This window comes from Sceloporus occidentalis, unplaced genomic scaffold (genome assembly GCF_023333645.1).
Source record: "Sceloporus occidentalis isolate IW3139 unplaced genomic scaffold, rSceOcc1.0.p SCAF_2, whole genome shotgun sequence".
Lineage (NCBI taxonomy): Eukaryota > Metazoa > Chordata > Lepidosauria > Squamata > Phrynosomatidae > Sceloporus > Sceloporus occidentalis.
In genome coordinates this window covers 112333651-112346490 of record NW_028316982.1, presented here as the reverse complement: position 1 = coordinate 112346490, position 12840 = coordinate 112333651, and the positions used below count along the sequence as shown (strand labels likewise).

The 12840-nt window shown below is 38.8% G+C and overlaps 1 protein-coding gene across 2 annotated transcripts in view; it reads left to right on the top strand.

Annotated features, from left to right (window-relative positions):
• Window positions 1-12840, top strand: part of LOC149318886 (cadherin-related family member 1) — a 68537-nt gene that overhangs the window by 24761 nt on the left and 30936 nt on the right. For both annotated transcript variants that reach the window (XM_089510633.1, XM_089510634.1), the window contains exons 9-11: window positions 793-871; window positions 4861-4961; window positions 8918-9121. In XM_089510633.1, the coding sequence (XP_089366759.1) occupies window positions 793-871; window positions 4861-4961; window positions 8918-9121 (384 nt within the window). The remainder of the gene's footprint in view (window positions 1-792; window positions 872-4860; window positions 4962-8917; window positions 9122-12840) is intronic.

The following is a 12840-nucleotide window of genomic DNA, read 5'->3' as shown; positions in this document are numbered from 1 at the left end:
GCTTCATATGTGAAGAAAGCTCCAGAATATCAAATACTGTTGCAGTGTCAGTGATTGTGCTGGAGAATGCAGAGGAAATCATTCATTCATACAAATAGGCCCTTGAGTTGGGCAAAATGAGTTGACTAGCAACATATACTGGCCACAGAATTACAGTATAAGCTGGTCCACATCACATCCAGCAGTGGGAAGTGCTTCCAGAATTTATAAAAGCAGTATTACCCTCAAAACTGTCTCATAATAATGCTGGCAGCAGCTAGGACCAATAGAGGAAACAAATTACTTCATAAAAGGCTGGATAAAAAGAATTAATTCAGTGACCAGCATCTGTTAATGACATATGCAACTGCTGGATGTGCTATACATGTAAAGTTATTTTTTTTACATTGTGCAAAGATCATATCCAGCTAACAAGAGTGCAAGCATAGTTGTGCATGTGCAATCATAATGCATTAAAGTAAACACAGTAGCATGTGAATGTGCACTGCCCCTATGCATTCTTTTTACACATTGCACATTTCACTAGCACAATGGGTTGTCAGCCATGTGCATTGAATATTGACCCACGTACATTATACTATATTGATATTCCATATAGTATAATGTAATTCCGCTGGTGAGTATTTATGATGCACTGAAGTGATGTAGGATCTCGGCTTCCTTGTATCATCTTAGAGCCTATCTGGCTACAGGGAAAAAGTTGCCTCTGTAGTTGGCTTGGTTTAGCACTTTGCAACAGCTTTACAGTACAGAGCTCTCTGTACAGAAACTTTTTTCTCCTTTTCTTTCTAGGGTTCTGAGGTAATAACTGTTGTTGCTATTGATGGAGATCGAGGAAAGCCTAATGACATTCATTACAGTATTATCAACGGTAAGTGGATCAGTGGAAAATCCTAGGAATGCTACAGCTATCTGTGATGCTAAAATAACAGGGAGCTTGGGTGTGCTTTAAAATATCTAAAAGTCATATAAAATTGTGTTGGCATTCTATATAGCTTATCGACTCACACTTTCTGAGTGACTGATATAGACAGGTTGGAGTAGGTTAAGAGAAAGATAACAAGGAGGGATGGAGAACAAAACATATAAGGAAAGATTGAAGGCGCTGGCCACGTCCAGGCTGGTGACATAACTGTACTCTTTAAATACCTCAAAGGCTGTCACAGAGATGAGAGTGCAGGCCTGTTCTCTGTTGTTCCACAAGTAGAACCAGGTCCAATGGTTTTAAGTTGCAGGAGGGTAGATTTAAACTGAATATTAGAAGGAAGTTCTTAACAGTAAGAACAGTTGGGCAATGGGGCCAGTTGCATAGAGAGATGGCTGGATGTCTTCAAAAGGAGACTGGGCAGTTGTCTGCTGAGGATCATTTAGCTGAAGATCTTGCACTGAGCAGGGGACTACACTGGATGGCCCATGAGGCCCCTTCCAACTCTATGGTTGTTTGATTCTATGAAAAGAGAAGCACCATCCCATCAAAGCTATCCACATTTTTTGGACCATTGCATTCAATAAAATGTATAAACATGTGCTTACCTCTTTACTGCAATGAACAGAATACAGAAAAGCTCAGTTTTGGCTATGCGCTCCCCTCATTTTTTAAAAAGGTAAATTTACATATATTGCATTATTTTATTTGATGGTGTCATATTATTTTTATTATTAAGCTTTCCAAGCTCCCAGCATTATTTACAACAATTAATGCATAGTCACAGTAAGAACAATAGCAAAAATCCTGCATCAAGAGAGACAAAGCATTTTTTTGCATCATGGAATTAAATGGACTGCATCATTAGATGATTGTAATGTTGTGCAAGCAAGTGTGCAACCAAAAGCACATATGCATCTCCAAACAACTCCACTTCCACAACCTTGAACTGAATGCTCACATTCTACATCAGACAAAAATGCCCAATTGCTTCCATAAGGAAACATAGAAATACATAAAACACGAACAGGATTCAGAGCAATATGTTGGGGGGGGGGGGATACTATTTTTAGCAGTTTGCATTTTAAAGATGTTAGAAGAATTTTTTTTTTTTTTAAATAAAAAAAATCCTCCAACCATCAAATGTAAGAAAAACAGAGCACTGCCATAAAGTCTTATTCTTTATGGAGTTTTTTGTACCCTTATTATTTCAGGAGTGTTAACTAGTGGAATTATAAAAAGGTGTTGTGTGTGTGTGTGTGTGTGTGTGAGTGTGAGTCTTATCCTTCCAAAAGTCCTCTATCATAGAAAACGCACAATGAACTCTGTTATAAATTACCAATTTCCACACAGCAATTAGGAAATATCATGATGTATGAGCACTAGAAACTGCTATTGACTTCATTTCCATTGTAGTCAAGATTTACTTTTTTGGTCTATGAATCTTGGTAATGGCCCTCTACATAAGTCAATATGTGCTCATTGTGGAGTCTAATGCCCTCTAATGAAGTCACACTTATTGCAGATATTAGCAAAATGGGACATTATTGGGCAGTTTTAAAAAATGGGCATTGGCAGCAAATTAGAGAAAAGGAAACGGGGGGAATAATAATTCTGCTGTTTTCTTTATCTGGCTTTCCCACACATCTATTTTCTAACAAGTCCAAAGAACATGTTTCATCCCCAATTTATGGTAACAGCAACTAAAGTACATTCACTCTTGTTATACTGGATATGATGAGTATGCATGTAGTCCCTTGGGCAACATACATGGGGCCCTAGTTAGAGATAGCACTGGTAATATATTTGTGTGGAGTGGAGGAGAGGAAGTAGACAAGGAGCAAGGAACATTCCTCTTATTCTCCTACCTGTTGGTGTCATCCAATGTTGCACAACAAGACAAGACTTGAATGAGAACACAGCCAAATGGCGGCCTAGGATAAGATGACTGTGGGTCAGACTGGACAATAGGTTTATCATGCTTTTAGAAGATATGCTCCTCTAAGTAGTAAAAGCAGAGGCAGCTGTTGGACCCACTGCTGGGAGGGAAGTAAATCGCCTCTTGGTTTTACTGTGGCTTCTCATACTGTGACTCTAATTGAAATCCTGCCAGTGCCTAACCTTTCATCCAGGACTAAAAGTTGGGCTGGTCAGTCCAGAGCAACTGGGAGAGCTGTGGCAATAATACCAAGGATGGATCCATTGCCTTCATAGTTAGGATCCATTGGCCACCCTAGTCCCAGCAAAGGAAGACTACTAAAGGGTTCAAAGCATATATAAATGAAGCTTTTAGGATATGCTCAGACATATATGCTATTTCTTCTACATATTGATGACTCCACTTATAAAAAAAATGGAAGTATCAAGTTATTATAACAGTTCGCAATTAAATGTGCCTATGTGCTATGTGTGAACACTCAAATACTTTCAGTTTAGAAGAAAGGATGCATGTTAAAATACATTTTGTCCTGTGTTGATAATTACCAAAGGTGTGAGTGAATGGTTGGGTGGGTGAAGAGAGAGAGAGAGAGAATGCTAACTATAAATGTTTTTTATGTGCATGGCTTTGAAAAAACGTAGAATTACTCAAGGGTTGTTTCATACTACACAGTTATAGCACTATGATTACATTTTAACTGCCATGACTGTATCCTATGGAACTCTAGGATTTCTAGTTTGGGGAGGCAGTAGAGGAGATCTCTGAATGAGATTTCTAAATACTCCTCCCTGATCTACAAATCTAGGATTCCAGAGGATGGATCCATGACAGATAAAATGGAATCATAGCACTATACCTGCATAGTAAGAATAGCCCTCAAGAATAGGTTTTGGGAAGATGTTTATTTTTTCCTTCTCTTCCTGATTCTGAAGTTTTCCTTCCCACCATCTTTATTTCAAAGGTGCTGATACCTTGACATTGTCTTTAGTAGGACATTGACCATGGATAGACTTTTTTTAAAAAATAGAAGAAATGGAACGAGTATGTTCCCACTTCAGTACAATGCACTGGACCCAGATTTAGTCATGTTTACAGCAGAAAGTTTGAAATCAGTAAGAAGAGTTAGCCATAGATCTTGTTGAATTTTCTCTAATGATTACCAAGTTTGGATCCAATACATTATTTCTTTTTTCTCTTTCTTTTCCTTTTTAAAAAGCCCACTTGGGAAGTAGTTTCATGTTCATCATTCCTAGATAACCATATCTCAAAAGTGTTAAATAATAGTGGGTTTCCTTGGCTGACACAGAATCAGATTCGATTACTTAGGGCTTGATCGCACCAGCCCCTTGGTCAACATCATTGATGCCACTTACCTTCCAATTAAATCATGGTTTAAAAGCCACAGGTGATAAAGCCTTTAGATTACTAGACTGATACTAAGATTCAATGATTGCTTCAAAGTCATTTTTGGTCCAGATAACTGCACACTAGATACAAAAAGAATATTAATAAATATTCCAATCCCTGACAAGGAGATTCCTGGAAAGATGAGAATCTTCACAGTTCAGGACTTTTTCTGCATGAAATACAGAGGTGGGTTTTGCATGGAAAACAGACTTTTCTATCCAGAAACATTATTATATGCACAGAAGGCAGTTTTTCTGCATACAAAACATGTTTTTCTGCCATTTTCTGTACAAAAAAGTGCATGCAGAATTTTCACAACATACATAAATCCTGTACTATGAATAATTCTCAAAATTGCACAGTTTTGACATGTTACTCACAGGGAGGGGAAAAATGTTAGGTTATATTTAAAATATATGAAGATTTTCATGCATACTCTTCACTATTCTGTGTACATCCCTATAGAGGGCCACTAGTCTTTAGTATAAGTAGTTCTGGTTGCAATAAGATTGAGGCCCTATTTTTATTTGGAGTGGTGGTGAAGAAAACCCTAATGTGCATAACCATATGTGTCTTTCTATTATGACAGGAAGTGAAAGATCATTTGAAATAAATAACACAACTGGAGCCATTTCTGTTAACAAAACCCCAAATCAGCTGAAAAAAGAAGTATATGAACTGAAGATTCAGGTATTTTTCTTACACTTCTACCATAAAAAAATTAGTTTTGCCATGATGTGATCTCTTGTAATGGAGTTATACCCTGCCGGATTGTGATTCTGATGACAATAGCTCTCACATAGTGTCAGCTTGGAACTTTAATCAGCCAGGTCTAGGATGAGTTGGAAGCCAATATCTCAGGTAGAACAAACAGACTGTACTGCTTTGTTAACCAGGTAAAGCAGAAGATCATTTATTGTATACAGTGAGCCCTTGGTATCCACTGGAGTTGGGTTCAAAGACCCCTGTTGATAATGAAATCAGTGGTTGCTCAAGTCTCATTATATACAATGGGATATTAAAATAGTGTTCCTTATATAAAATGGCAAAAAACAAGGTTTGCTTTTGGAATTTATATTATTTTTGAATATTTTGAAGCCCTGGATTCTTGAATCCATGGATATAGAAGACCAAATGTACCAGACTTATTTTCTGCCAGTTACAGGAAATGGACAACTAATTACATTGGCATATTGAGTCTATGGGCATAGAAAGGGCTCATTGATATGACTCAGAGCCATGGACTAGTGCCAATCCCAGTGCCAGGAACAAAATCCAACCCTAATCTTGGGAGCAAATACTCTCATATACACTGGATAGTCTTTGCACGATAATGGCCCAAGAACTACAGGCACATTACAGGCCAAGATGTTAAGTGTATAGTAAGAAGTCAACTTGGGTAAGTGCAAACTCAGAAAGATGAACAGACAGATTAATGGAGGTGGCTAACCCAGACAAATACAGGGCTTCAGGGGACAGGCAAAGCTGGGGTGGTAGACTGATTTAGGCTGCTGTCACACTGAAGAATTAGGGCTGTTTGACACCACTTTAACTGTCATGGCTCCATCTTATGGAATCATACAATTTGTAGTTTGTTCTGGCAGCAGAGCTCTCTGACAGGCTAAATATCTCAGAAAAACTAAAAATCCCAGAATTCCATAGCATAAATCCATGGCAGCTAACGTGGAGTCAAACTGTACTAATTCTGCAGTGTAGATGTGGTTACCGATCAGCCTGGAAACCTAAACAAGCACTTCTTCACTAAGAAGTTATGTGGCATCTCAGCAAATTTGTTATGTAGTTAAGGAGGCAACAGATGCTGAACAAGTGAGAGATGGAACTAGAAAAGACTACAACAAATGGCACCAGAGATATCCAGTGTGGTTAAATGATCTAATTCCCAGCATGTTTTCCATCTTTTAAAATCGTTTTTCCTTTCAAGATTCAACACTTAAAAGATGGCTAGATTTAAAATTGGTCCTTTAACTATGGGGGGGGGGGGCGGTAAACTGAAATGCCAAGTTTACTTGAGACCCACTCAGCCCCTCACTCTGCCCTATATGAATGAATTTTGCAGTTACTCAAAGCTGTCAAAATATAATAGCTAGGTTACTAAAACTGAGAATTGCAAACACTTTTTAGCTGATTGTCATGGTTACTTTGGATAAATGACTGCTATATAACATTTTTGAAATGTATTGACTGCTTTTTCTTTGGAAAGTTCATAATAATATAAAAACACATAGACACCTATATTTAAACACATGCAGCAGCCTAAAAATATATCATAAAATCACTACACCAGTCCAGTTTCAGAAGAAAGTGTCTGTCTGCTTTTGCTGCAAATGACAATGTCTAGAGTCTAAGACCAAGAGTCACTTGATTGCTAAATCTATAATTGTTAGAGGAGATAATTACCAAATCTATAACTATTGGTTAGATCACTGTTGCCAAATGATATCCAGTGTTGAAGAAATGCCCTGAAGATTTCCCTTTACCACACGTAAAATAAGAACAACTCCTTGAGAGGAGTGATTGGGGGTGAGGGGAAACAAACTCAGTTCAAAATGTTAGCACTGCAATGCTTTTTACCACTGTGAGAAGTCTGTAAATGTATGGTCAATGTGGATATCTATCTGTTCTTATTGGAAGCTTTGAGGGAAGTGTGTCTAGTTAGAGAGCATTTGATATTCCTGGAACCTGGTAAAATGTCACATACCACATTATGATTGAATTTTATACTAATGCCCTTGAAAATCTTCCTGCCATACAAGTGAAACCAGAAATTATGATGAATGATGCCAGTTGCATCAGATGAAGTCTATGATATGAAGAAGTCCATGATTAAGTCTATTTTGAAAGCTTATTCTAGAAACTTCTTTCTTCCAGTCAGTCTCAAAGGTGGTACAAAATCCCTTTGAATACTAATACAGATGAACACAACTATAGTTGTACCCATACACTATAGAATTAAAATAGTGTGGCAGTACTTTAACTGCATGACTCTATCCAACAGAACCTGAGATTTTTAGTTTGATGAGGAACTCAGCCCAGTCTGTCAGAGAGCTCTGGTGTCTCACCAAATTACCAAATCCCAGGATCCTGTTAGAGAAAATAATGGCAAAGTGGTGTCAAACTGCTTTAATTCTGCACTGTAGATCTACCCTCTGTGTTTGAATATCATACCAGTTAAGTTAAGACTGGACTTTTTGCTTAAGATACTTTAGTCTTTAGGAAATCAGCATGATGCCGTAGTTTGAATGTTGGACTAGGATGCTAGGAAACCAGGGTTCAAATCTCCCCTCAGTCATGGAAACCTACTAGGTGACCATAGGCAAGTTACATCTCTCAGCCTAAGTGGAAAACAGGGGCAAGCCAACTCTGAATAAATCTAGAAAAACCTACGATCATAAGTCAGGGTTGACTTGAAGTACACAACAACAAAAGAAAATTGCAGTCTTTGGGATCCATAAGCATTACCTCCCAGAAAAAGTGGAGAATACATGGTTTACAAGATACTGTCACTCTGCAGCTCCTGTCCCCCTCTCAACTTTGGCATTGCTACTGACAAGGGCTATATCTTGGGAACTACATATCCCTCTTTTTCTTTCCCCTCCCGCAAGTCTGTGATGAATGCCAGCAATCGAAAACTCCATGATTCTTTTTCTTCATCTGACACGCTGACCAGTAACAACAACCATTTTTGTGCTTCATTCATGTTCTCAGGTCACATACATACTGAATGTAACATACAGTGGGCCCTCCATATCCAAGCATTCTTTATTCATAGATTCAAGCATCCACAGCTTGAAAATATTTTTTTAAAAAGTGTACACTCCAAATAGGAAATCTTGATTTTGCCATTAAAAAAAAATACACCAATATATTTAATGGGATGAGCATCCACTAATTTTGGTATCCATAGGAGGTCCTGGAACCAAACCCTAGCCAAGTGCCTAGCGTACATACAAATGTGTGTCAGAAAAACAAGAGAGCTGTTGTCTGGAGGAGGTAAGAGATAGAGTGAGAAAAGGTGCTTTGAGAATGGGACAGCCTGGAGTAAAGAAAAAAGAGCCTTTGGATGAATATTCAAAAGGGAATGTCTCAGTTTCCATACATCCTACAATCTGGGGGCGAAATCCACCAGGAAGTTTTACTGGCTCAGCCTACACAAATAAAAGAAGAAAGGGGAAAGCAGTGGGTTTCATTTGTCACACTTGGGCTTCTGCTGGGGACTTGTGTAGTGAACCTTTGGTACAATGTGCATTAAAACTTTCAAACGATTTTACTTAAATCTTTCGTTATACATTTAAGAAGACATCATCATTTATTTGTTTGCTTTTAAATGTAGTTGACCTCTCCTATTCTCTTCCTGATCTTTCTTTAGTCTTAAAAGAGAAGTCTTGAAAGTTTCGAAGAACTGAGAGCATTTTCAAATAACTATAAAATTGCATAAAATCATAGAAATAGAATATCAGAGTTGGAAGGGACCACAAGGACTGTATTGTCTCTGCAATGCAGGAATGCATGAATATATATATATATATGGAAATGGGATGGAGGAGGAACAGAAAGAGTTGAGAAGAAAGACAAAAGTGTGAGACGAGAGGGATAACTCATGCTTTTTTGTCTTTTGCTTGTTAAAGGCCTCAGAAGTCAGCCTTGACAGTGAAGAGCCTGCGTATGCCTTTGCCACAGTAACCATTAGAGTTGTTGACCTCAACAATCACCCTCCGACATTCTATGGAGAAAATGGGCTACAGAACAGATTTGAACTCACAATGTATGAGCATCCACCAGAGGGTGAGATCCTGAGAGGCCTCAAAATTACAGTTAATGACTCTGATCAGGTCAGTGCCTTACAGTCTGTCTATTGGTCATTTTAAGTGTTACTGAAAAACGGGTGTTATTACAAAGGACAATTTTAAGGCTATTGTTTCCATGTCCTGCTTTCTTCTCAGGGAGGTCTGGCTAAAGGTCAAACAGTATGTGAAGACCTCTTGCAGCACCTTTGAGACTAACTGAAAGAAAGAACTTGACAGCATGAACTTTTGTAGACTTAAGTCTACCTGAAGCAAACTTAAATCTATGAAAGCTCATGCTGCCGATTTCTTTCTTTCATTTACATCTCAAAAGGATCTCCACACATATTGATTTTACAAACTAACATGACTATATCTCTGAAATCTGGGTGAACTATCTCACACTTTCTTTGTAGAAATGCTCACCCAATTGCAGAAGGACATTTGTTACAGAAAATGATTTTCCTCACCCAGCATCCTAAATTTTGTAGTTGGCCGCTCAAAGGTAAACACAGGATTAAATTGTTAAATGTGATTGCTTGGACATATATCTCTGAGGTAGTTCTGGGGAAACCCGAGTGCGGAAGGAGAAAATGAGTCAATCATATATATTCCACTGAACATCTAGATTGCTTCTTATGGTTCTAAGGTCCAGCAAGCCTGAGAGTCTGTGCTGAAATGGATTGTGTCCTTTTTTTGTTGCATTATTACAGATCTGCTCCATTAACTGATGGCACTGACATGCGCATATATATATATATATATATATATATATATATATGAGAAACGCTTTATGCCACTAACCCTGTTTTATTTAACCAGAGGAGCAAGTTTCTTTCACGTTTACTGAAGCCCTTTTATTGCTGCATAATTCCTATGGAAACGATGATGATAAAGGTTGCTATGGGAACATGAGAACTAACTTGCACCTGGGATAACCTAAGAGGAAAAGCTGAGACCTAGAGGCTTAATACACATGAAAGGGCTGCAATTATTGGAAAGAAAATCGAGCCCATCAACATGTAGCATATGTTTCAGTATTGTGTTCCCAATGCTATGTTATAGAAAAGTCAGCCGCATCCCTGCCATCCTGCTTGAAGCGACTGTTTTTACAGCAGCCAGCCTTGTATCTGCCTCTGCTATAGTCATAGGGGGTGATGACATACATTTTAATCTTTGTCTTAGTGTATTCTTAAGCACTTACATTTTAAATAATATGAAACTACGAGAGACCTGTTTTGTGTGTGTGTGTTTTAATGCAGTTAGTGTCTTTTTCTATCACACCAGGGTTACAGGGAATACATAACTCCCTTGCTGAAAGAGCTTCAGTGACTGTGGTGTTTCCCCTCTCCAGCAGAAATCAGAGTGCTAGTTCAATACAGGTTAGGTCCTCATTATATGAGCCTAATTAAAATCCTTGAAGGAAGGTTTCCTCTTGGTCCCACCATCATCATAAGTGAGAACACATGAGAGGGCCTTCTTGGTGGCTGCTCTCAGGCTTTGGAATTCCCTTCCGCAGGAGAATAGGTGTAATTTATCTTTAAACAACAGAAAAGTATTTTAATTGACAATTGACTGTTGATAGTTGATAGCTGACAGTTGGAATATTTGGTTAGTTGGGAGTTATGGTTGAAGCGGCAGTGTGGTTGATTGCTGTGTATGTGTGGACTATCAGCCTATACAGATTGGGTGATCATGGCTGCGCCAACCAAACGGCGCGGCAACGATGTGCTGGGAAAAAGAAGCTGCAAAACTGGCTCCTTTCTCCGCTGCTGCTGAAGTGCCATAAGCACCTGGAGTGATGCTGTGATGTTCCTCGTGCACTGCGCCATTTGGATGCGGCACATGAGCCACATCATCATCGTGCGCACTGTATAAATAGCAACATACCAAGATGGCACCCACAGCACACGGTAGGGTTCAAGACAATGTGCACACCTAATTTTAATGTTGTTGTTACATTCTTTCACCTTTTTGAATACTATAAAACAATACAACAGTCTTAACTATTTTAAAAAATATTACTTTACAACATTAATTTCAATTTTCAATTGGATCTGAAACTGGTGTCTTAATTCATTTTCTGTCTGTTCTATCCCTCATAAAGTCTCCTGCACTTGTGAATGGTTCTGGTTTTTTATTGATTCTTACATTCTGCAGTCTTTCTTTCTTTCTGATTCTTTAATCTATACTGCTGATGACTGGGGACATGGTTGCTTCTCTGGTGTTCTACTCAGCCTTCCCTATTCCACCATGTACTATAGAAGCACTTACTTCAGCTAGACCTCCTGTAGCTTCACTTGTTCCTGGATCAGGAAGAGGTTCCATAAACTTTTATCAGGTGGAACTATGGCATGTCTGAGGCTGCATCTGCACTGCTGAAATAAGCCAGTTTGACACCACTTTAAGTGCCATCCCAACATGGTGACTGATTAAAGGAGAGTAGGATGAGGGACATGGAGAAGTATTCAACTGTGTTCCTTTAACTCGACATGAAGCAATAACACCACCTTCAGTGTTGCGCATCCAGCTACAGGAATAGAGACGGACATGGAAATAATTATACACACACACACACACACACACATCCTGAATTCAACCTGGCAACTTCAATTTAATTTCACTCCCTCCTATTCTTCATAGTTTATTTGAGTTGAGCATATTTCTTGGTGCATATATTTTTAACATAGCCTTCCCTCCTGCTGCCTGTCAAGAATACTAGGTTAGATGGACAAGACAGGGCTCTACAGACCACCGATTTGACTCAATATAATGAAGCCCCTTATGTTTGTAAAGTATTGTCTGTGGAAATGTCTTCTCAATGCTATGAAATTATGCTGCTACAACAGCCCTGTTTTCTGCTCAAGGGTAGCCTGAGAACTGCAGCTTTGTGAGAAAATAATCTCGAACAGAATTTTAACCACCCTTCTGACACTGCCCTAGGCTTCTGTCCTTGAGAGAGCATTAGAAGGGCAAATCATTGTATCATTTGAAGTTCATACTTTTGCACATCTAGAAATGTGCAGTAACAAGTTCCATATTAATTGCTGTAGAAACATTTTAAGAAAAGACCAGCTACAGGACCCAGTTACAGTCCTTTCTTGGAAGGAGCAGGAAAGAGGGATAATGTTCAAAATTGCTCCTGGTCAAGGACAATGTAGGTATTCTTTGGCTTAAACTGATGGGCAGATTTTTAGATAAATAGATAGATTTTTAGACATCAACTTCCTTCTGAAGGTTTAGCAAGGTCTACTTCCAGTTGATTCTACACTTAGCCAGTGGGAAACTGTTGTTCTCCCATTCTGACTGGATGAAGAGGCAAACTGCCAAATCTATTTTTATAAAATATCTGTCTTGTGAGCTGGGCAGATTACTTGAGAAAGCCTCTTAGCTTTCTCTTAACCAGCATCAGTGGCACTGAGGATTCAGAGCAGTCCTTCTAGTCTTCTTTTTGTATTCCTTTCCACAAATGAAATGGAGAAGGATCTCACCTGCTGGTGCCACCCTCCATCTTATCCGTACAAAAGTAAAATTTACAGAAATGTTGAAGCTGTTGGAGAAACATTTTTTGTTTCCTTTAAAAACTAAATATTCCCTCAAATTTTTAGAAGGGCCATATTAGTGCCCTTTACAAATGGAAAGTAACTTTGGGCTGGAACAGACCAGTCACAAAAGCTGGCTTCCAGGCGATTTGGGGGCACAGCGTTTTGACACCGCATGTCCCCAAGATGCCCTGAAGCCACCCAGCCAACCACACAGGGGCAGCT